Source organism: Aureobasidium namibiae (assembly GCF_000721765.1).
Source record: "Aureobasidium namibiae CBS 147.97 unplaced genomic scaffold scaffold_18, whole genome shotgun sequence".
Lineage (NCBI taxonomy): Eukaryota > Fungi > Ascomycota > Dothideomycetes > Dothideales > Saccotheciaceae > Aureobasidium > Aureobasidium namibiae.
In genome coordinates, this window is record NW_013581191.1 from 41,358 (window position 1) to 64,805 (window position 23,448).

General features: G+C 50.3%; 10 protein-coding genes across 10 annotated transcripts; 4 read left to right on the top strand and 6 right to left on the bottom strand.

Moving 5' to 3' along the window:
• Positions 1–2,076: 2,076 nt before the first annotated feature.
• Positions 2,077–3,338, bottom strand: M436DRAFT_84911 (uncharacterized protein; the record flags this gene model as incomplete). The annotated part of the gene is made up of 2 exons (XM_013568710.1): positions 2,077–3,245; positions 3,302–3,338. 2 exons carry the CDS (start codon positions 3,336–3,338, stop codon positions 2,077–2,079), a joined length of 1,206 nt encoding a protein of 401 aa, XP_013424164.1.
• Positions 3,339–3,552: 214 nt separating this feature from the next.
• Positions 3,553–4,554, bottom strand: M436DRAFT_66715 (uncharacterized protein; the record flags this gene model as incomplete). Its single annotated transcript, XM_013568664.1, has 1 exon — positions 3,553–4,554. The coding sequence occupies one exon, from the start codon at positions 4,552–4,554 to the stop codon at positions 3,553–3,555; it is 1,002 nt and encodes a 333-aa protein (XP_013424118.1).
• A 678-nt stretch (positions 4,555–5,232) lies between these two features.
• M436DRAFT_84913 (uncharacterized protein) lies at positions 5,233–6,466 on the top strand (the record flags this gene model as incomplete). Its single annotated transcript, XM_013568711.1, has 2 exons — positions 5,233–5,283; positions 5,333–6,466. The coding sequence occupies 2 exons, from the start codon at positions 5,233–5,235 to the stop codon at positions 6,464–6,466; spliced, it is 1,185 nt and encodes a 394-aa protein (XP_013424165.1).
• Positions 6,467–6,511: 45 nt separating this feature from the next.
• M436DRAFT_84914 (pectin lyase-like protein) lies at positions 6,512–7,744 on the bottom strand (the record flags this gene model as incomplete). The annotated part of the gene is made up of 2 exons (XM_013568712.1): positions 6,512–7,075; positions 7,136–7,744. The coding sequence occupies 2 exons, from the start codon at positions 7,742–7,744 to the stop codon at positions 6,512–6,514; spliced, it is 1,173 nt and encodes a 390-aa protein (XP_013424166.1).
• Positions 7,745–8,174: 430 nt separating this feature from the next.
• Positions 8,175–9,172, bottom strand: M436DRAFT_66718 (uncharacterized protein; the record flags this gene model as incomplete). Its single annotated transcript, XM_013568665.1, has 4 exons — positions 8,175–8,289; positions 8,489–8,618; positions 8,656–8,808; positions 9,082–9,172. The coding sequence occupies 4 exons, from the start codon at positions 9,170–9,172 to the stop codon at positions 8,175–8,177; spliced, it is 489 nt and encodes a 162-aa protein (XP_013424119.1).
• Positions 9,173–9,516: 344 nt separating this feature from the next.
• Positions 9,517–11,883, top strand: M436DRAFT_54911 (uncharacterized protein; the record flags this gene model as incomplete). The annotated part of the gene is made up of 2 exons (XM_013568632.1): positions 9,517–11,157; positions 11,506–11,883. The coding sequence occupies 2 exons, from the start codon at positions 9,517–9,519 to the stop codon at positions 11,881–11,883; spliced, it is 2,019 nt and encodes a 672-aa protein (XP_013424086.1).
• Positions 11,884–12,278: 395 nt separating this feature from the next.
• On the top strand, positions 12,279–13,785 carry M436DRAFT_66720 (uncharacterized protein; the record flags this gene model as incomplete). The annotated part of the gene is made up of 3 exons (XM_013568666.1): positions 12,279–12,336; positions 12,393–13,487; positions 13,535–13,785. 3 exons carry the CDS (start codon positions 12,279–12,281, stop codon positions 13,783–13,785), a joined length of 1,404 nt encoding a protein of 467 aa, XP_013424120.1.
• Positions 13,786–14,847: 1,062 nt separating this feature from the next.
• M436DRAFT_66721 (uncharacterized protein) lies at positions 14,848–15,312 on the top strand (the record flags this gene model as incomplete). Its single annotated transcript, XM_013568667.1, has 1 exon — positions 14,848–15,312. One exon carries the CDS (start codon positions 14,848–14,850, stop codon positions 15,310–15,312), a length of 465 nt encoding a protein of 154 aa, XP_013424121.1.
• Positions 15,313–17,142: 1,830 nt separating this feature from the next.
• M436DRAFT_84918 (uncharacterized protein) lies at positions 17,143–17,457 on the bottom strand (the record flags this gene model as incomplete). Its single annotated transcript, XM_013568713.1, has 2 exons — positions 17,143–17,330; positions 17,424–17,457. 2 exons carry the CDS (start codon positions 17,455–17,457, stop codon positions 17,143–17,145), a joined length of 222 nt encoding a protein of 73 aa, XP_013424167.1.
• Positions 17,458–18,891: 1,434 nt separating this feature from the next.
• Positions 18,892–22,573, bottom strand: M436DRAFT_66722 (uncharacterized protein; the record flags this gene model as incomplete). The annotated part of the gene is made up of 2 exons (XM_013568668.1): positions 18,892–19,790; positions 19,849–22,573. 2 exons carry the CDS (start codon positions 22,571–22,573, stop codon positions 18,892–18,894), a joined length of 3,624 nt encoding a protein of 1,207 aa, XP_013424122.1.
• Between the last annotated feature and the right edge of the window lie 875 nt (positions 22,574–23,448).

Sequence of the window (23,448 nt, forward strand, 5' to 3'; positions counted from 1 at the left end):
CAAATTCCAACGGATAATGCTTCGGATCGCTCTGCCTCTTCCGAAGTTCTTCTCACTGACAAGAAACTTGGCCACTCTGATTCTACCGCTTGTTACAAGTATTTTGGATTGTTTCTTGGTGACTTCCATGACCTCATCAAACATATTGAACGAAGGGCAATTGATCCAGGATGTCTGTCTAAGACACCCCGTTCGACTGGCAAGTCTGACACAAAGAAAGCTGCCATAAAGGTATCCGAGACAGATTCAAATACTGCTATTCCCGTACACGAGCGTTGAACCTTTGCAAAGGCTCAGATCTGTATAAAAGCAAGCAAGAACACCACTGGATGAACTTCTCCTCACCACACAACCCGAAGACAACACTCGAGATCACAGAACCCTTCTTCTATCTTGTCCACACTCTATCACAGCAACAGCAACAACCACAGCAAATGTCCGGTAAGCCCTCACTGCTCCCCTCCCATTTCCTTCCGCCATCTAGTTCCATCACTAACACACACAGGACACCTCGACTAGCCTCAATGGTTCTACGGACAAAGCCCCAACTACAGTCCCAGCCACGAACAACACGACCCCGAGCGAAGAGAGAGCATCGAGGACTATGGACAATTCGCTGATGACGAAGAAGACAATGACCAGAGAAATAACTGGGGAAACAATTCCTCCTTCAGTGATGGTTCCGGGAGCAATAATGGGTATCAGTCTAGAAGAGGCAGTTAGTGGTGGGAATGGCGGACCGAGTAGAATGGGTTAATCCACGGGCGGATCGGCGTGGCTTGTGAGTATGGATTGGAGATGCGGGTGGTAGGACATTAACGATCGATCTGCAGGCGGATTGACGATGATATGATAAGAAGTTTTCATCTCAACTCTTCAGGTCGTTGTGGTCTGACGATACAACAACGAGTACAGTAGTAGTTTGTCATAGTTAGAGTGACACGCGGTTGAGCATCCTGCCAATGCACGGACTGCAGACAGTTTCGTGATCAAAGATATTTGACTTACCTCTGTTCCTTGGAAAAGATTTTTTCTGCCTATGCAGGGGGGATCCTTGATGAGTGTATGGTCACCAGCCAACATAAGGAGGCTTCAGACAGATGGAGGGCAGTCGCCCTTGATTCTTTGTGAGATACGCTTGACTTTGGAGATGAGAACCGAACGGAAGACCAAGAAGGAAGTGTTGAGGCCTACGAGGAAGATACGATACGATACGCTTAGAGACAAGAAGAGGAAAGAGAGACAGTTGAGCAAACAGAACACAAGCACGAGATCGAGTTGGCAATCAAATGAAATAGGCACCTTCTTCTAGAGAATAATGTCGAGAGCAGAACCTGCTGCCCACCGTCTCAGCGGTAAGCGAACTTTGCTAGCAGCAATCAAATGCTAGATCGGATAGTCAAAGCAAACATGGCCATGTTCTAACCTGTCATCGGTTTTTTCGCACTTACGTATGGAGTGGAAACAAACGCTCACATGATCTATCCTATTTCTTCATCTCCTTCACACAACCACAAACCTTTGTCTACCCTTCACCTTTCAACTTCCTCGCCGCTGGCCCAGGGAAGAAAACAATCAAAATCCAAAAACATATTGGTATGAGTAGCTGATGTGGCGGAGGGGGCCCTGGGCAGTGTGTGCTTTTTTTGGTCCAATGAGCTACGGTTCAAGTCGTCCGTCCGATGTGTCTTTTCGCACTTTCTTGTCGTATATTATTTCTCGCTACGTGAACTCGGGAATGTGCTGGGTTGTGTGGGACATCTTGGGACATCTTTTTGTTGCCACAGCTGAAAATCAATCTGTTTTCTCGACGCTCCTCTTCGCACTTGTGGCTGATGTAAGAACATAGAGGAGATCTTCTCCAATGGAATCTCGAAAGGTATCATGAATCAAGAGTTTTGGTGAGCAAGCTTCGTCGACCAAGCTGATATAACGACAGTCGTCTCTGCTTGATACCTATAATGCTTGAAATAGAGTCTGAGCCAAGAGCTTCTCACATGTCTACATGTCCGTAGACAACTGATATAACAACCAGATTCTGTGACTGGTATTACGTCGATCGGGAGGAGGAGCACTTCAAAGTGCAGTGGAAAGATTTGTTGGGCGCCATACGGCCTCATCCGGATCAATAGCCTCAGCATGGCCTGCCGCACGAAGCTCTTCAGCATACTTTAGCATTAGGCGCATGTCCAGATCATGATCAGAAGCAATAGAGGACAATCGGATTCCTCCGCTAGCAGCAAGTTGAGGCCTCGTGATGAGTTCGTAAAGCAGTTTTTGCGCCCCAACGGAAATGTCTGCCGGTAGTGTTTCGCAAACAACATGTGCGAGATCCGCGTTGCGAGCAGGTCCTCTTTCTGGAATACTGACTTCTCCACACTGTAACCTCGAAGGTGAGGGGACAGTTGCAAAGCCAGCAAATGTTTGTATACCCGATGGTCCCGTTCTAGTGAGAGTCATGCGACCGGGAGCTCCAACAACTGTCATAATGGACCTGCAATAGAAATGAACCGCTCTCCATGAGTACAGGCTAGTATGTTCAGCGTGACCCGATCGCTCGAGTTCTTCGGCATAACCTCTGAGCTCTGAGTATTCCAGACCGGTTTTGTAGGTCAGATGGGTTATAGCAACCGCCCCTTCTGGAGATGAATATAGAGGACTCGTGACAATCTCGAACAGCATCTTCTTAGCTCCGTCAGAGGCGGTGGAAGGGAGCAAGTCGCAGACTCTGGCCGCAACCAATGAACCGCCCACAGGCGGCAGTAGAGGGCCACGACCGGCGGACTCCTCTCTGTAGATATCGATGACGTCCGGAGGAAGACGGAGTCTTGGTGGGATACGTGTGAAACCAGCAAAATGTTCATCGTCTTCAACGAACTCCATAGCAGAAGCGTCTCGTTTCTGGCCGTGTGTCAGAACAGACGACGCTCGATCGTCCTCCCCTTCGCTAGGAATTTCGGTCCGGGGTGAGGATTGCTCTAGGCGACGTCTGATCATATGCGTGGATTGTTTTCGCCAATCTTCAGGATTTTCACGGTGAGTTTCTACCATGAGACAGGTGTACTCCAACAGTACTTCTAGTGACGCGGCCACGGATTCATGGCATTCGGACCAGTCGAAAAGTCTCTTGCGTGAGACCCTGTCGCTGATGAACGCATTGTAGCCTTGTTCGGTACCGCGAACATTCTCGACAACAATGTTGAGTTCCGAAGTCGGTGTCATGAGCTCAACGTGGTCGAGATTGGCTATAAAAGTGGTTGGCCGCGAGATAGTTGATGCTATGACCAACGTCCATACCTACCTAAGATCTGCTCTCGTAGACCATGTATTCCTGACATGATTGATGCTGGTTGATGGTTGAGGAAGAGTGGTGCAAGTCACGTTTGTGATGCGTTTCGGGAGGTGCGGCTTGGTGTCTGTGCAAGATGTGCAAGTTGAAGACTTTATGCACAAACTATGTATACAGACAACCGGGCTCAAAAGATGCCACAACAAGAGAGCTAAGAGCATAATCCGCTCATGCTCAAGATGCTTGAAGGCGCTTTGTCAGGATCACTCGTCTTCATCCTCCCACTCGTCAATGACTACCCATCTTGCGGAATCCTCGATAGCTGGCTCTATGCCACCCTTTTCACTCAATTGTGAGATACCAGCACTAATGTCGCTGTATGCGAGACCTGTGTCCTCCATAATCTCATCTTCGGTCAGACCTCCATCAGCTCCATCTGCAATGCACTGGTAGACAACCCTAGCAATTCTAGAAACGTAAGTTGGAAACCATACTTGGGGCGTGTAAGGAGCAGCCTGACCTGCTTCTTCGATATCGCCGAGGTCGTATGCACCGATAAGCTCCTGGAAATCGTCGTCCGTGGTGATCTTGCGTGATTTTCTGACTGCGGGCTCTTCGTCTTCGTCGTCCTCAAGGGCTGATGCATCACGCTTTGGAGCAGTCGCAGCTACGGGAGTGGAGTCGGACTTCTTGGGTCTACCTCTACCGCGCTTGATGAGTGCGGTGGTACCATCCTCCGTCACCTCGGTTGCGAGAGCAGTTGCGACAGGATTCTTGCGCGGTCTGCCGACAGGACGACCAGTGGACACGGGTGCCGTAGGACTCTTGCGTTGTCTTCCTCTGGGACGACTAATGGATGCGGGTGCAGCGGCATCTTGCTTCTTGGGTCTTCCAACACCACGTTTGGCTCCGGGAGTAACATCAGCCACCATGGTACTTGCAGCGGGAGCAGCTCTCTTTGCCTTGGGCTTGACGGCAGATGAGATGGCAGAAGGGAGAACGCTCTTAGGTCTTCCACGACCGCGCTTGAGAAGCGGACTATCCTTTTGTGTAGCACCAGCACCGATCAAGTTGGGAGGGTTTCCAAGATGAGAGCAAGTGTGAGCGAGCAGGCCTTCCAAAGCAGCTTCGACGGTCTTTGACTTTTGGGGTTCTACGCAGATGTCCTCGCCTGAAGATTTGTCGGCGATGGTAGCCTGGTAATACTTCTGGTCCACATATCTGACAACGACATCAACTTTGGAAGACGCCTTATCATATCCCATAAAGGTGTAGTTGGCTGCAGACGTCAACCGTGATCAGACAAGAACTCCATCATCATGATATACCAAGAATCTGCTCGCTCTCTGAGTCCAAAGATCTGAGCCATGACGGGGAACGTTCAGGAACGTGTTTGCGAGTGTCGCGTTTGGGCGATGCAGACGCGATGTAGAGCGTAGTCCTTCGAGAAAGGTACCAAACCACGACAAGTAGAGGTAGTCGTGGCTGGATCTTGGTGTTCTACAATAGTCTCGGCGATAACGCGTGGTGAATGATAACAATGGTCGTTGGACAATGATCGAACTGTCCTCGTGGGACGCGTTGGTATTTAGGAAGGAACACAACGTCATAACTGTGCATATATTATGCATACACAACTTTCAACATCCAACGCAACGAACAAAGATGTCACTACGCAGCATCAAAGGTCATGTGCAGCATCGCGTTCGCCATCTAAGCAAGAGTGATCTCGGGTATGATAGCTTCGTGTACGGTCTGCGGAGGGAAACAATCAAGTTATCGACAGCAGAGATACACTGTGTTCATGGAGGACAGACATGCTGGTTCCAATCGAAGAGAGGAAGCTCGGACCTTTCATGTGAGAGCAGTGACGTTGTTGCGAACACTGGGCGGACCAAATCAGCATCCTCTGTCTTCTTACAATATCACAACCATCATGCGATATGTCCGACTATGCTGATGACGAGTCGCAGGGCGTGATGACCCGTGCTAAGGTTGCCATCTCGCTCCAGACCAACACGAACACAATTGACAAGTGAACAGAACACGGCTCTCCTTCCCCTACGCATCGCCGTCTCCAAACCCGCCCAGCGTGCATACCTGACATCCGTCCTCTTCTTCAGCACCTGCTTCTTCCTCCTAATCGTCTCCATCGCCGCCTACCTCGCTTTCTACTGGTCCTACATCCCGCGCATAGGCTTCAGCCGCCCTATCCACCTCCAATTCGATAGTCTCGAATCACCGCCATGGGGTGTCGCAAGCCTAGCTCCCGAGCTGGTTAGTCTCCAGCCGTATGATGTCAAGATCCAGATACGTCTGCCGCGCACAAAGACAAACACCGAGATTGGCAACTTCATGGTCGAGACTGCTCTGTTTGCTCCTGGAGAAAAGGGCTCCGTCATCGACGACTCGCGTATGCCTGTCGCGAAAGATCCTACCACGACCAAGGTTCTCGCCAGCTCGAGGAGAACTGCCATCTTGACATACTACTCGCCCGTCGTTGATCTCGCTCGTAAGGCTACCGAGCTGCACTGGCTGATTCTGGGCTGGCGGCTCGAAGCAGAAACACTCGAGATTTCCGTCTTCAACGGCGTGTCTTTCGCAAAAGGATGGAGGAATGTCCCAGACACCATGCAGATTCAGGTCCAAAGTTCTGCTCGCATGCAAATCTACGAGGCCAATGTCATTTTCAAGGCTCGATTTCAAGGTCTGAGATGGATCATGTACAACCACCGCATCACCAGTGCATTCGTCTTCATCGGCGCTTTCTGGGGTACAGAAGTCCTCTTCACTGCCATCTGCTGGGCTATCTTGAGTGTCTGGATCTTCTCTTCCGGCGACGACACCTCGATCAAGAAAGAGGCAGACGACTATAAACGCATCAAAGCCGAGGACTCTGAAGAGGAGGAAACTCCCAGGTTATCAGACACAGAGCGAACATATCCCACCTATAGCAAAGGTCCTGCCATGCGCTATACCTCTCCTGCCATAAAGAAGGAGGAGACGGAACCCGAACCTTTCCCTTCGCTTCTGGCCACTGCTCTGGAAGCTGACGATGAGGACGAGAGTGACGACTTCTTCGACTCAGGTCTCGGAACTAGCTTGGAGAGCAGCACTGGTCACACTAGCTCAAAGGAAGCCTTACGCAAGAGAAGGAACAAAGCGTCAAGAGGTTGAGGTAACCTACGTAATGACATTCTGACACGACTACATCCTATTTTCTCAATTACCATGCACCTGTGACTTTCTATCAATCCACTTTGTATTTCCAAACTTTCCCGAAAAAGGGAACTGGAATACCTTCTCCAAAGTGCTGTAGGGAGCATACTGTGCATCCGTCATCACAATCGTAATATTCGCTGCTGCTCTCCCCGTAGCATTCCACCCAGGTCCGAAATCCTTATACTCAGCCATTGTCGTATTGACACCAAACCTCGGGTCAGTAGCACTCCACTTGATATACCCACTGCTCTCAATCGAGTCGTCCAAATACGTATTCGCAAAGATAGATCTATGAGCTGCATTCCAAGGGCGACCCAACGCGCATTTTCCGACGATGGAAAGAGAGCTGTTTGCGGCTTTGACGGAGGAATCGTGGATGTATGCGCCGTAAGCGTTGGGGAAAGAGGTATTCGTGCCTTTCCAGGCTGTTATGCCGCCGCCGCAGCCGCGAAGGGAGAGGAGTGAGGATTGGATCCAGAGGGTGCCGAAGCCGTAGAGGAAGTCTGTCTGGCCGGCTATGGTGCTGTTGTACATGTACACGTTGCCCAGTTTTCCGATGTAGACCTTTTGCGTTGGAACGTCAGTGGTGTTGTCAAAGAAGGAAGGGAAAAGAAAAGAGCTTACGGTGTCTTGATAACTGTAGAAGCCACAATAGTAGAACCCAGTATTTGCGTAGCTCACACTCAATGCCAGACTAGGCCCAGCAGAGTAGGGCAAGTAATCATTCACGAAGTTCAGATTGTAGGCTCTGAAATCCGTGTTGCCGAATGGTGTGCCATCGGGAACGTGGTTGCCAGTGGGTCCGCTGCCAGTCAAACTGCTGTTGAAAGTCGGCGCTACGGTAAGTGTAGATGTATATGCGTTATCATAGCTTCCTGTGCTGGCTGTTCCTGTAGCATTGTGCCAAATTACATTGACTGTGTTCTTGGTGTTGTCATCTGGAAATTTGGTTTGAGCAAGCAGAGTCAAAGGGCCTGGGCGTGTGACGTTGACTTGTTCGGTGTAGTTGCCTGGGAGAATGAGGATGTAGTATGGGACTGTGTTGTTGGGGATTGAGAGGACTGCGGATTGAATGCTGGTGAATTCTGCTTTGGGCCCCACCAGAAGTGTTCCTTGTGGACAACCTTGGAGAGGGTTTTGAGTTGGGTATTGGCATTCGCCTCGGCTGTAGGCTTGGGTTGTACCCAGGAGGCCTAAGGAAAGCAAGGAAAGGACGAACTTTGTAGTGACCATCTTGATAGAAAGAAGGATGAGTACCTACAAGACTTGGCGGTAATGCTTGTTCTTATAGTTTATACCTGGATGCAGTCACGGAAGATCTATTGAGCCACGAGGTCACCTCCGCATCGCATCTCCAGCAACATCTTCTACTGCCGCCAACGATGCTGTCACCAGGAGCATGATGCGGAGATTTTCTGGGGTGGTTTGCGGAGGGAGAAGGTGGGGATGTGGCATGATCTGCAGGCTGGAGGTGCTAGAGAAGATCCACCAATGGCGTGAGCAGGCTTATTTTCTTCTTGGAGCTGTTCTTCGTCGGTAGAGAGCCAGCAAATTTGCTGCTCCGTGGGCTTTGAATTCACGTCGGATGTAGACACCGTTTGCGACGTGATGAGCGAGGTGCGGACAAAAGACAAGCGACGTTATATCAGGCACTTGATACCCCTCAACCGTCGACGCAGAGCGATGCATCGTTTTCGGGATCCATCGAAAGGCAAATTGCGCTTTCGAAAAATCGATCAGTTACGATAGACGACGTCAATGCTGGTGTGGTCTCGGTGCTATATCGTGTTCAGTATCAACAGGGTTTGTTGAGGCAAAACGTGAGTCTCGTTTACGAAGCAGATGACTGCTGTATTCAGAGATGGAAACGTGCCCGCTGGCTTGACGTTATTGGCACCATGGAGATGTTGAGAGTAGGTGGACAGGAGTCAAAGGACATCTGAGACAGACGTGTTGTGCTCAAATGTGACAACATACAAGAGGATAGAAGCGTACGCATACCGCTCGCAGATCAGCATTGTCCGAATCGGTTTCATAGGAATTGCGTCAACGAATGCGATGATATAGGTCTGTCCGTTGAGATTTGCGGATAGGGACGAGACAAAGTCTAGAACACGCGGGAAGATGTGGTGTTCCAAACACACTCGAACCGCTGGGGATGTCAGCTGTTGCCAACGGAGCTCGCAAGCCATCTCGCTTGCGCACCGCAAAGATGAGATGCTGCCTCCTCCTTTGCCGTAACGACATCTCCCCTTCCACAACGCTCATATCGAAACGAATCATGCAGTAGCTGAGAGCTGAGGAACCAGATATAGAACCCTAGATGCAGGGATAAGACGCAGTGCCTGTCAGCAACGGTGCTTGTCTGCCAGCCGCGAGCAAATTCGTTGGTTCGGACTGTTGAAAGTCTAGCCTTTGCCTTCAGCCACGCGTCGGCTTCCACGACGCTTCCTCAGCTCGTCATTCTCTTTGAGACATGCGCACCTCACATGGGAGCTGAGCCAGTTGGAACTCACTGCGGTTTGCCAGTCAAAGGCTTGGAGAGTTTTAGGATCCTATCGAGTGCTTACTCCGCGCGAGCTGATCGATCATGGTGCTCTCCCAGATGTGGTCAGTGGTCGACATGGGAAGCTGAGTCCTGTTGCCGTTTGCGGCTGACATGGTCTCCGTTGTTGGTTTTGAGTTCAGCATGTGCGCACCATGATCGGTTGTGGCAGGCTTCGATACCCGTTTCAACAGCGAATGTGTTCTAGTTGGGTCTGTCTCGATCTAGCGACCGTCATTATACTCTCAGCTGCATGCTGAGCCGAAACTGTAGAATGGTTACGGGATCACCGGAGTCCTGGTATATTCTATGCTGTTCCCTGGATTAATTCCACAACTCTTTTGGCTCCTTTGCATTCGACTTTATCAGCAACACGATAACTGGCTTCGGGAAACAAGCACATCTACCACTCACGGACCTGGAACCGATTAGGATGAGGGGACTCGACTCGCTCGACTCAATGACCGGATCACTGAGCCCTCGGCTCGAGAAGCTCGACCCTGACTACTTCACAAATTATGTTAGCAGTCCATCAAGATGCCTCAAGGTTGTGAGAGGACTTGCGTTCACAGGATGTGCTCTATTCTGTGTTCTTCTATACACAAGTGTGGCAACTCATTCGGACTGGAATCGGGTTCCGTCAAGTCTGACCACTAACACAACAACCGAGACGACAATTACCAACGTCACAGTCACCAACAGCACAACACCAACGATAGTGATTGAGACTTCATCAGAATCGAGAGAAGAGGAGGGAGAATCACTACGGACGCAAGAGAAGCCGCAGTATTACACCATCCACAGCAATGAACCGTACGACATCGATGAAGCTCTCCGCACGGTACTAAACCTGTGTCCGGATGAGATTTACTACAACGCCCTGACTAAGCCTATCACGTCGGGTGGCGAGACCAAGCTCCAGGAGACAGGCGTCCGAGTCCGCATGTTCAAGAAATACTTTGATGCATGGGAAACGTTGCATGTGGTAACAGACAGTCTCTCCGACACGGCCTTCGTACGAGACGACATTCTGCGCCATATCAGAGATTCGAAAGATATCTCTCCATTTACCTCCGGATCACGAGTCGAGGCTATGCGACAATACGAGACCTACCGCTCATTCTTGTCGAACATGTCATCGACACTTTTTCCCTGGACCAACCCTTACTTCTCCGACCACATGACACTCCACGGACATATGTACAACGCTGGACGCGGCATTGTCATCTCTGGCAGCGACTCCCAAGCTCCGTACATCAAGACCGCGATCGCTTCATTCCGCGCCATGGGCTGTACCTTGCCAGTCGAGATCATGTACCTTGGTGAATCTGACTTGAGCGAGGACGCACGCACGGAGCTTGAAGCCATTCCGGATGTCATCACCCGCGACATCAAGAAGATGGTCAACGATCAAGGCTGGGAACTCGAAGGCTGGGCCGGTAAAGCTTTCGCTGCTTTTTTGAGCTCCTTCCGTGAGGTGATCCTTCTTGATGCCGACGTTTTGTTCTTTAATGATCCGGCATTGATGTTCGAAGAGCCTGGCTATATCGACACTGGTGCCCTGTTCTTCACCGATCGTACAGTCTTCGCTCAGGACAAGCGGAGCTTCTTGCGCAAGATCATGCCCAAGCCTGTCTCCAAGAAGATCAAGGCGAGCAGGTGGTGGTCAGGCGAGACCGGTGAGAACCAGGAATCTGGCGTTGTTGTAGTCGACAAGTGGAGACACTTCTTGAGTATCTTTTTGACCGCCAGATTGAATGGGCCCGATCGACGCGACACCGATGCTGGTCAAGGGACCTATAGCTTTTGGTGGGGTGACAAGGAGACTTGGTGGATTGGGTTCGAGCTCGCTGGTGACACAGACTACCACTTCCACCAAGGCGGCACTGGCAACATGGGCACAGTCAGCAATATCGAACCGATGGAGAAGCCAGGTGATAAGAAGGAAGACAACAAGGAAGAGAACAACGACGACCAAGAAAACAGACCTTCAAAGGAAGAGGCGGTCGATAAGGACCCGCACAACTCTGACAGCGATGAGTTCGAGCAGACCTTGACAAAGCTGCAAAACGAACAGTCTGACCACAGCGAAGAGCCTGCAGTAGCACGACTCTCAGGCGAAGTCATCCCAGACATCGAGAAAGAAGCGAGCAGCGAGTTCCTCTCCCCTGCCCCAGATGCAGACGAAGTGATGAATGCCATCAAGGCAGCAGAGGCTGTGAGGGCGGCCCGCCTGCCTACAGAGGAGGGTCACTATCTTCCGGTGGTGGAAAACATCCAACCTTCCAACAACTCTGCCACTGCTGAATCAGTCACTCCTACCGAGACGCCGACTTCTTCCGGAGAGGAGCCCCCTGTGGCCTCGGTAGCGGTCAAGAGCAGTCGATCACTTTCCCGCCGTCACCTGACCAAGCGCGACAGCTGGTTTGACACCGCATTGGAAACGAAGCGTACGAATCTGACTGGTCCCGGTATGCTCGATTTGCCTGGTCAAAACATCATCCTTTGTTCTCCACAGCTCTTGCATCTTTCCCGCGATGGCAGACCTCTGTGGTTCAATGGCTGGATCCAGAACAACAAACACGATGCCAGCTCCGATATCTCGACGTTCGAATTCTTCATGAGAGAGAAGAGAAAGGACAACGAATGGGCTGAGTGGGCCATCGGTGCGGACAACATGTGCTGTCTGAAGGGCGATGATTTGCATGCAATGAACGCTGAGGAGTTGAAGGCTTTGGATATGATTGTAGAAATCGCGAAGGAGAACGGGTCGTTGAAGGAAGTCCTCGCCAAAGAGAGGAAAGCAAACAAGAATATTGCGGACTAAGTCTAGCTCACGGGAATTGTGGTTTTGTCATATTAGCATGGCGTTGGGGACTTGTGGGTAGAGTGAATGTCAGCAATGAAATACTTCTCATACTCAGTCGCTGTTTCCAGTCGACCAATTCCTCAACTGTCTTCGCGCAAGCCAAGACATGTGGTAGGGAAGGAGCACTCGCGGGCTTTTGAGTTCGCGTCGAGCATCGCGGCTGCCTGTCTGAAGCACTTGCCAATCCACAGTGTCGACTTCCTCCATGCCTGTTCTGCACCTCACCCATCACTAACAAGGACTTACATCGACTCTGCACTCCAACCATCTGCGCTTTGAAAGACCAACATCCTCCTCGGTAACCATCACAAACTCACCGCTTTCATCACGTCCAACCTCTTTTCACTCGGACCATGGATTCTGTCAACAACTGGTCAACCAACTTGATCAGCCTGATCCACCGCATCGAAAGTATGACCTTCGTCTCCCAAAGCCACATGCACAGATTCACTTACGAACCTCATCAGATGTATACCAAAACCAGTGGGCACACCCTGCCGAGGAAAAACCTGTCATCTTCTTCGACAAAGAAAGCTGTTGCAAGAGTCCAGTGAATGAAAACCACAACCTGTGGTGGGCCTACGTGCAGCCTCGAGTCCGTCCCTCGGTGGTCGGGAGTGGCAAAACACTCGAGGATGCTATGACAAGTCTTTATGGCCAGCTCAAATCGGGTCCTCAGCATTGGACTCAAATCGATGCTTCGACTACCGACAAGGAGGTCTTTGCCAAGAAGGCGGCCAAGAACAAGAGGAGGAAGCTGGCAAAGTTGGCAGCTACTGAGGAGCAAAGAACAACATACGTGCACGATTATAATCTCCGTTCCAAGACATGGGATAGCTGGGATCCGAGTGTGTTCGTCTCACTTCCAGATCTCCCAGCTGGTCCGGCCGTCCTTCCAATCGAATCTGCAGCTCTTCCTACTGTTCAGTTACCCAACCCAGCACACATTCTGCAGCCTCGCAACATCACACCAACCACCGGTGTTGGTTGTGTATCTGCGATCGAGGAGGACGATTGTGACATGCCGGACGGCACCCTCACACGCGTAGCTCCACTCCAATGGAGAATGCACCTTCGTGGTCCCTCGAGCCCCAGAAGTAACCTGACACCGAACTCATCTGGACCGATCGGTAATCCTACCACACACGCGCCTAGCCGTGAATCTGAGAGGTACCCTACCGTGCCAAACATGTTTCGCTTCGGTTCTTCGCACGACCTGCTGGCATCCCTCTCTCGAGATTCTGTTCTGTCGAAGATGAGAGCAAACGAAAAGCCCAAGGAGGCAGGTATCGAGACGGATGAAAACGAGGAATCACATGTGCTGAGCGTCGCTCGCAAGCAGGCTCAAAAGACGGCAGACCTGTCAACAGCTCGTCACGACTCCAGTACTCAGGTCAACACCTTCAACTACATTCCTCCTAGCTCTTCTCACCAGGGACAGGATCAGCAGAAGGCAACGCTTTCGCCAGCGCGTCAGAAACTCGGCACTCTTCAGGCACCCTTCCTCTCCACCAAACCTACCGAGTCCCTCCCAGGAGACATGGGGTTTACTTCTAGCTTCGGTAAACGCACTTTCGGCAGACTCCTGCACTTCCTCCATGGAAAGTAGATCATCCAGCCGTGTTCTCCTCCGGCAACTCCAAGCAGGGTATCAACGCTTTCCCCTCACAAGAAAATCAAACCCTTCCAGTGTTTGGCCAGTATCGCTCCAAGCTCAGCGACAGTCCCTCTACTGATCGTCGCTCCTGCAGTCCTGTTGGTTCCGCTCACCGAACCCAGTACCGCGCGAAACGTGAGCTATCTGCATCGCCAGTTGAACGGGGTATCGAGAAGAAGATCAAGGTTGAGGATACTGGTTGAGCTCCGACGGTCTGTCTCACTTTGTCTGGGACAGCGACTGTACCAACAAGCAATAGAGACAGCACAGTTTATTCGGGCCGATCACGGCGAGCGACATGACAGCTTGTGTGTACAATGGATGTGAGCAACGAGTATTATCATGTCGGAGGGAGGAATGTCAATCAAGCAAGGCAATAAGCTGAGGTAACAGAAAACTTTATCATTTGGCATGGATATACTGGATGACTGAGGGCTCTCCTTGCTGATTAGTCACGGACCCTGAACATGGTTATGACTGTTGAACAATAGTCACAAGTCAGTTTCTATGTAGAATCTGCCATTATGAATCCACGGTATTCTCAAGGAACCCTGAAGGTGTCGTTGACTTATCATTTTTCGACCCGACATCCAACTGTAAGTTTACATCCATCCCTGTTACGCTTAGCCATACATCAGATCTGCCGACTATATGGACCATGATTCATGATTGCTAGCATCAGATGTACGACATTAAGTCTCTATCGAGGTCATCGCATCATCTATGAAGATTTGGAATCGAGTCATATCTAGTCGAGATCACATCCAGACCACCAAAGTACGAGCGTTTGTTCTATTCTGACGGGGATCGTCTTAGACAGACTCGTCCGCATCATCCCTTCTTAAAACTTGCTATGTGCTTCTCTCTATTCTTTGTGTCGTCTGAGACGCCTCGATGGGGGACATGCATGTCTGAGACAGAACTGTCTCCTCGTAATCCTCGTGTCATTACTCGTGTCTTTAGTTCTGTCTCACATCAATACAATAGTTTGTGTAAAGATCGCATAAAGAATTCTTCGTTGAATACAAAAGCTGAGGATTTGCCTAACAAGTCGTATCATCTCATCAAAACAACAAATCGAGCATTAGCAAGCATTACCGTCGCCGCCGATACATCTCTGTACGATCATTACTGGACATCACCACATCGATAACTTTTGATCTCCCTCGAACATCTTTCCCTCCACGGCGTCAGAGTACAATATCAACCGCATCGATACCATCAACGTCCACGATCTACAAAGCACGGGACTCAATCGGCCAGCCATGAACGCCATCACTTCTTTCGTGACTATTGTTGTCTTTGGCACCGCTTACCTCGCTAAGCGCTGTGAGCAGGAAGATGAGGCCGCACGCCGCAAGGAGGAAGCTGAGACTGCACGCCGTAGAGACGAGGCTGAGGTCGATCTCCGAAAAGAGGAACTTGATCATCAACGCCTTAGAGACGAAGCAGACTTCAAGTTCCGCAAACTCGAAGCTGAAATCGCGCTTCAAAAGTTCTTGGCCGAACTTGAAGTTTCGAAATTCGTTGTCAGACGCGAAGACGGTCATGTCGAGCTTAACCTTGCGGGAAGCAGAGATGACATTGAAGTCGATGTTGCACGCGGCACACACGTATTTAGAGCAGGAAGCAACAGACGGCGCGCCGAAGATACACGTACCATACAAGCTAGACACAAGACTTGTGTCAAGTATCAGGCTCATGTCGAGGATGATGTTTCTTCGGACTAGATTGTGATCTGAAACTCTCTCTTCTGGATGGAACTATTCTTGATACAGATCTTGCTGGCGAGTACCTCGGCCTGAACGGTCACCGATGACATGGAGGAGATTCGCGGCGGGTTAGTGCTTGGAGAGAATCATACAGGATGCATATGGGATGCTTGAACGTGGTGTTTGGAGGTCGGAGGCTTGTTGTAGTTTCTTTTGGGAGGCATCTTTTCCTTTTCACAACAAAGCTTGGGTGTCTGAATGATAAAAGTTCTTCTTTGGTTTCTCTATACCACGTTATCATTTCATCACTGAGGCGTGCTGGCAAAAGATTCATGTCCGCTACCAATCTTCAGCCGCGTGTGATCCTAGGTATTGAATGGTAGTTCGGGTTGACAGGAACATCGGATAGTCCGTAGCTCCAGATGAAGAGATGTCCGTCAACCTTAGTCACTTCCTCCATGATCTCGCATGACAAGCACTCTTAGTGGATCCTGATTCGTTTCCCACCTTGTATACTGTAGAGATAACTGCCAATCTCATGAATTCAAGTCATGCAAAAAGAACCTAGACACACGAGGCATCTTGGGGGAAAATTCCAAAGTCATCATTGCGACCAACCAAGGCTGAGAGTTGAACTCACAACCCCTGGATTCTATTTACGCTAGAATTTGTGTTTTTCTATCGAGTGGTACATGTGAGCCACAGTACCGATCTCTGTTATCAACAGAATTCTGCTGGTATATAGAGCAAGTGAAGTGAAGTGATGCTACAAAGTGAAGACGCAGTCCACATGAGCTTTTCACGGAGCAGTCGAACCTCAAACACCAGTATCAACTTCTCCACAGATGTCTGACGTGCTCTACGATCATGGTACACATTTCTAGTCACCAACAGCCTTCAGACAGAGCTCTTGCGTCAAGGACAGAGTCTGCCAGCGTGTCGACAGAGATCAGCACGGTGAGAGAGCCAGACGACAGGCGAAACACGTCAAGCGAGTCAAGCAGATGGAAAGCCAGCCGATCGTAGTGCTCGCTGACCAGAACATCAGGGGCAATCATGTGCCATCTTGTATTTCAGACCAAGAGATCAAAACAAAGAGCTGACTTATCAATTCCCACCAGGAGAATACGCTAAGAGGACTCAAGCGAGCTGGTACCAGAACGTTGTCTTTGCCAGAAGATCTACCGAAGCCATTACCAAGTCGACGTTATACGCATAGATGACCGGCCTCCTGCCCGTGTTTGTCTGCATGGGCCAGAACGCCTTCTCCCACAACTTAACCGGATCTGACCGCTTCATGCAATCATACGCTGGCATATGTGGTTTGCTCGATGTCATTCTCTGCGTTCCCAAGGACGATCTAAACAGTGATCGCGCTACACAATCGCAACGGAGGTTCACGCGACGCTGGTCTTGAGAATTGGTTCAAGCCTATGTGTGCTAGGTTGACCGGCCACATCCGCTACTCTACATGCGAGACAGGTGAATTTTGGGTTCCGCAAGTACTTGGCTATCCATGCTTGCCAATCAGCGTCCCGAACACATTCGACAGGATCGGGAGGTCAGAATGGGGGAGATGCGTTGTTCGACACAACCTGGGTTTAGCCTTGAGCACAAATGACTAGCATATTACGACACGCAAGCACATCTGGGACATGATACAAGAAGTAAGGAAAGACAAGATGGGTGTTTGCAAGCGTTTGATTTGTTGTTGCGAGATCTTCTGCTTGGAGTGTCTGTGCATACAGCTTTGGATGTGATTCAAACAGCCTTCGTGCCCATGATCATCACACTTTTTCGTGCTCTTTTGATGCTTCGATGGCTCTCTTTGGGTGCATACTCGCGCGATCAATTGCTGGTGACTTTGAGGAGGGCTTGCATGGCTTCGTCGAGAGTGTTGCCTGAGGCGCGAGCGATGGTCATACGTGGGTTGCTAGCAACAACGTAGACGGTGTGAATCTCTTGAGTACCGCGCTTGGTGGTAGCAGTAGTGATGGAGAAGTCTTCGAGCTCAATGGAGTCGAGCTGAAGGTTGACTGACGCGAGTCAGCAAGATGGTCACAATGGAAGGCGCGTCATGAAAAGGACACAGGGAGGATGGAATATGGGAACCTGGCTGGAGTACTTACGGAGAATGTGCTTCTTGATGTCCATTGCAGGCATTGTGTTTGTGTTGTGGTCTTGTTTGGTTTTGCTTGGAGCGTGTGGGAGAGGTGTGGTTTGTTTTGATGAGACTTCGTCGAGCGTGTTTCGATGCGATGCTGGAGAGAGTGGATTGAAGAGTTTGTGGTGGCCAATGTTTGTAGATGGTGGATCTTGCTTGGTCTTGTGGATGGTATTGTGGATGATGTTGCTTGTTGGACAAGTCTTGTGGATGGAGTTGGCTCTTGACAAGACTTGTAGATGATGATGATTGGGTGTCCTCAGATGCTATGTGCTCTGCGTGATGTGAGTGAAGCAGATATTTTGGGGTCACGGTCGTGGAAAAGAAGGATGAAGGCGTGAAATAGCAGCGCGTCAATATAAACAACCAGGGTCCGACTCGGCGCCGCAACGGAACACGACAGAATTTGGCGGACTACTGGTATCTCAGAGGTAACGACACCGTCTCACGATCTGAAGTACTTCAGTGCTCAAAGATGGGTCGGCCACGCCATGGAAATGCCCACTCTGGCCCCCGATCCAGCGCCTCTTGAGGTTCGACCTACTTCTTCTCAAGGCTCACACTTAATACAACTTTGATTCATGCAAGCATACACGATTTCATGATTTATGTCGGTCATGTCGATGGTACGAGCGTCATGCAGAAGTTGACCAGGGTGCTCATAAGATGACAGCGAGGTCCGTAGCGAATCAATCGCACCATCTGATCTCGGATACTAATATCTATCCAAGTCAAGGATGCTTCACAGTCATCACCTGTGCATCAACGGAAGTTGTACGAGTTGAGTCTGTCTCCAGCACGTCATGGCGAGCATTGTTCCGGCGGACACTTTCAGTTCCGGGACGTCTTGGTGCACCTTAATATTTGCCTATGCCGAGATCTGTGTGCCTGAGACAGCTAAATATGTCGTCTGTCACGCAGCCTCTGATAAGATTCAGGTGAGTGCTGAGAATATGCGACAGAAAGAGAACTGTAGATGGAGATGCGTGGAGGGAGGTGAGGTCAAAGCCAGATTCCTGAGCTTCCGCTTTTGGAACAACGCCAACTTGTGTTCCTTCTCTCTTGTCTGCTTTCACCATGCGTGACACAGGAAGCAGGTAGTAAACTTCGCAGCTTCCTCAATCGACCAATGCGCCTCTACCCCGGCTTGCAACGAGCTCAGTTGTTGCGTCGCGGAGATCCGTAAAGGCAGCATGCGACAGGTCACACTTGTTCTTTGGGAACAGACGTTGGCTTGGTAGCGACACATACGAGTGTGATGACGGGGATAGAGTAATTATTCTACACGGCTGTTCGTCAAACCCTAACGTACGATTGAAAGCTACTGCTCTTGTAGTAGATCGAGGCACTCGCTTATCGTTATATTGTAAGGTACCGCAGAGAATGTATGATAAGAAAGGATATATGTACTGAGCCAAGTTTCGTCACCTGATCTACCAGAGATCATGTGCTGCTTGGTCACCCTCGATCTTCTCCCAACTGGAGGAGAATTTCGTAGACACTCGGGGGCGTTCTGGTATTGGGGTTGCAGTTCCCAAGTCTTGGGGTTTGGGAGACATCGGTGGCCGCTCTTCTGTGTCGACATCTCCGGTTGCCTCATATGGGTTCGTCCTCTCTACCAGTTTTCTCATCTGCGGAACAAGTTCAGGAATCCTAAAGGGTTTGGTGACTACTGAGTCCATGCCTGCTTGCATCATGACGGCGATTTGTTCGCTTCTGGCGTTTGCAGTGACAGCGATGACGGGCACGTGTCCATTGAATTCCTGGGTCTTTTGTCGAGCTCGAACCTCTCGTACGCAGGTTATGCCGTCCATGACGGGCATCTCCTGATCCATGAGCACCACATCCAGTGGCGTCGAGGGAGTTGTTGAGGAGAACGCGGAGCTCGCAAGGAAAGTCAGTGCTTCGAGACCATGGTTGGCGATGTGTACTATGCAGCCCTGCTTGCGTAGTTGTTGCGACATCACTCTCTGGTTTATTAAGTTGTCCTCCACTACGAGTACATGTAGCGGCCTGTCCGGTTTCTTTGGCTGTGCTGGAGTTTCTGGTTTCACGTAAGAAGATGTATGTGTTTTGAGCGGTGGCCGAATGCTTCCGGCGTCCTTGGAGTCAGCGGGCGCTGGCATAGCCGTCGATCCCGTAACAGGCGTGTTCCAGACATGTTGTAGAGATATCGGTGATTCGGGAACAGAATTGGCTTCTTTCGGACAGCGGCGAGCACGTACGTAGAAGGCAAAGGTGGTACCATGCCCGAGGCCAGGACTACTGACACCAATCTGACCTCCCTGCAACTCGCACAATTCTCTGCTTATGAACAGGCCGAGTCCAGAACCTGTAATTCCTGTCAGTCAGAGGGAATGGTTCATCTAGGTAGAAGAACTTATACGAACCGCCATATTGTTTATAGGTCTTTGGACTGGCTTGGGAAAAGCGCTGGAACAAGAGGCTCATCTCTTCCTTGCTAAGACCTCGACCTGTGTCCTGCACGGCAATCTGGATATAGATGTCTTTGCCCCGACCCCACTCGGCAGATAATGATGTCGAGTGTTCGTGTCGAGCATTGCGAGGACTGATAAACGCTATCTCGTGATGGGCTCCCGTCGGTTTGGCATAAGATGCACCGAGATAAATCGTCAACCCACGTCTTTCCGAGAACTGAGTGAACTTGATTGAATTGGTGAGCAGATTGATCACAACTTGTAGCAGTCTGCTTGGGTCGAGCATCGCGTACTCATGAGAGTTCATGACATTATGGTAGCTATGCTCGACTTCCAGTTTTCCTTTCACAGATGCTCGTGAGAGCTCGGCCTCATACATCTTTAGGACCTTTGCAATCAGTTGAGGAGGTGAGACCTTATCCGGGGTGATAGCAAGTAAATTCGAGTCGAGTTTCGAAAGGCAGAGAATGTCGTCGACGATACATTTTTGATGTTGTGCACACAGGATTATAGTTTGAGCAGCTTCGAGAACTCCATCGAGCGTTTCAGTATCTTTCTTTAGTCGTGCTTCTTGGTCGTCAAGGCCTGTGATTATGCTGTCTGCTGATTGCAAAATCGCCGAGAGCGGATTGCGCAGCTCATGTGAGACCATATCAATGAAGTTCTCCGAGGCACGCTTCGTCTCCAGCGCTTCTTGGAGTCGAGCGGATAACAATGTCTCCGTGTAATGTCGAAAAGAGGTATCATGCAGCCACGCATGAATACAGACCACATCACCGTTCTCGTCACATTCAGCCACTGCATTGTTGCAAAGCCAGGTTTCTCCCGTGAGTTCGCTACCAGTAGCTTTATCCACAGATCGCCAGGGTGTCGTTACCCTATATTCTACAGTCAACGATGTCTTCTCCTTGTCTAGAAGCGATTTCCAGGCTGCTTGGATACCGTGCATATCATCAGGGTGGACACGCTCTTGCCAGGTTGCACCTGAGTCCCAAAGCTTCTTCCAGTCGTATTCTCGTGGCACACCAACAAGATTGAGATATTGGTCGTTACAGTAAAGAGGCTTACCGTCCGGACGGAAAGTGCAAATACCAATTGGTGCCGACTCAGCCATGCGAGTAAACCTCTCCTCGTTTCGTGCTGCTTTCAATGTGCTGATCTTCAGTTGTGTCGAGAGGTTGTCGTGGATCTCTTCGAACCTGGCTTGATTGAGTAGAGAACTTGATTTTGTCAGAACGTCACGAAGGTTATGGGCGAAATGTAGAGAGTCTTCGTTGAACGGCCTTCGCGGATTCAGTCCAAGTACGAAGAATGCTAGAGCCCCAGCAACATTCACAGCAATCGGCATTACGCAGACAGCTTCAATGGGATCTTCCCAGCCGCGGCCAGGTATTGCCGTAGCGAGGTCGGCCGGCAACGTGTTATCGTGGCGGCGAAGGACCATGGTCTTCTTGCGAATGATGGCGTCTCGACAGGCCCTCGCCAAACCATATACTGACTTTCGATCTGTCAGATCGAATGCCTTAGGAATAGCGGCATTATTCTGATCAATGCCGAGCGCGCCATGAAGCTGGTATCTTCTCAGTGAGTTCGCCCAGGAGCTAGAAGTTGAAGAGACACTATCATCCTCGTTGGAGTATATCATTGCAAAGGGAACGTCCTCCGGGTATGCCTCGAGGCAGCCTAAGCACTGGTTCCAGATCTCAGATATTGTTGCGCTAGAGGAGACCCGCTCCTTTAGTTTTCCAACCACGTCACCTCTACGTTGATTGATTACATGCCAGGTCAGCTCGACCAGAGAATTTATTGCACCAAGAGCGTAGCCTCGTGCGGATATGATTGGAAAGATGGTGAAATTCCAATAGGTTTCCTCGAGGACGCCGTTTCTTTCTTGGAAGGAGAGTTCTTCGGTCGATTTTATCGCTTTCCCGTCCAAGAGTGCAGGCTGAAACAGCTTCGACATCTGAGGCCATATCTCTGCTTGTACCTCGGAACAGCTCTTTCCCATGGCGTAGGGGTGCTTCTCGCCGAGCAACGAGGCGCAAGCCTCATTATATATCATCGTGAGATTCTCGCCCCAGACTACGACGCGCGGATCGGGATTCGTGCAAATACTGAGAACCATTGAGCTCAAACGGCCTGGCCAATTACACATAGGACCTAAGGGAGTCGACGACCAGTCAAAGCCCTTGATGAACTGAACATGAGGAGAGATGCCCGGTACATCGAATTTGGTCCAATCCACAACTCTCGCGGGCAATTCCGGTGGAGGTGAGAGTATGTCCCATGATGGCGCCTTCTGCTTGCTCAAACGAGCATCTTGGAACGCGACGTTGTGATTGCTCGTGTCTGTTGCAGTTGCTTGGGCACAGTATACAACTAGCCAAGTGTCACCGATCAATGTGCTTGCCCATGCTCTTCCAGCAAATGTCCATATCTTGTCATTTTCTTCTGGGCCACCGAGCAACGATTGAGACCAGGTTTCCAGCGCACCTGGTTGTGCATGTTCCTCTCGAAGGGTATCGAGGGCGGTATTCGTAAACACAATCTCTTGCTGTTCTCGTAATGCGACACTCTTGTTAGAAGGTCCGAGGACAAAAGTTGGGCGATCGTCGTTTCGTAAAAGGTCAAGAATGCCTACGTCAGCGAGCCTTGAGACGTTTAAGGGACTCGACATTGACGTGAGATATGAGTGGTGGGAGTGACAGCAATATTTCAACCTCTTGTCGCATTACCACAGCGTTGAGCGCCGGCGAGTTAGCAGTAGTACCTGCAAGTAAGATGCAGAAACAGCGTGCATGAACGATAGCCACGACTGCGATTTTCACGTGCAAGATGGGAAATTGAAGATCGAAAATGGCACTCGCTGCCAATGACGACGAGGTCTGGAAGCCACCCCGTTGAATGGAAATCGTCTCGTCCTTCTTCGACCTCTGCCGCCGGGTCTGCTGTTTCGAAAGAGGAATTAGCACACCGTTGTTGACCCCATCTCGAGCTAGATTTGTGGAAAGATTTTGGGTGCGATGACATCAACGTCGGTAGTTGTGAGCAATCGGAAACTCATCCGGCGACCTCTCTCCCTCGGAGCTTTCCTCCTGATATAAATGTTGGCCGAATCCCGGTCGTGAGAAGCCGCCATCTTCTTCAGATCGTGTCGCATTGTTGCGTGCACTGGCTGATTGCTCACAGTTTGGGACGTCTGCAACGATTGCGACGGGAAAACCAAGCAGCCTGCGAAGGTTGTGAGGCTGATGACCCTCGCTGCACGAACATGAGCAACTGCAAAAGAACATATTGAAGGCCACCAGGAACAGTCACATCAACCAATACCAGCTCAGCTGGCTTGTCTTCATTGGTCTAGTGGTCATGATTTCCGCTTGTCAAGAGTCAGATCTCGTCAAGCGCGGGAGACCAGGGTTCGATTCCCTGATGGAGAGCTTCCTTTTTGCCTGATGCCATTGCATATGGGATGGTTTCTAGTCTTTTTCGACATGCATCCTGCCACTGCGACTAACGACACTATTTTGCTCAACTAGATCACTCGCTACAGGA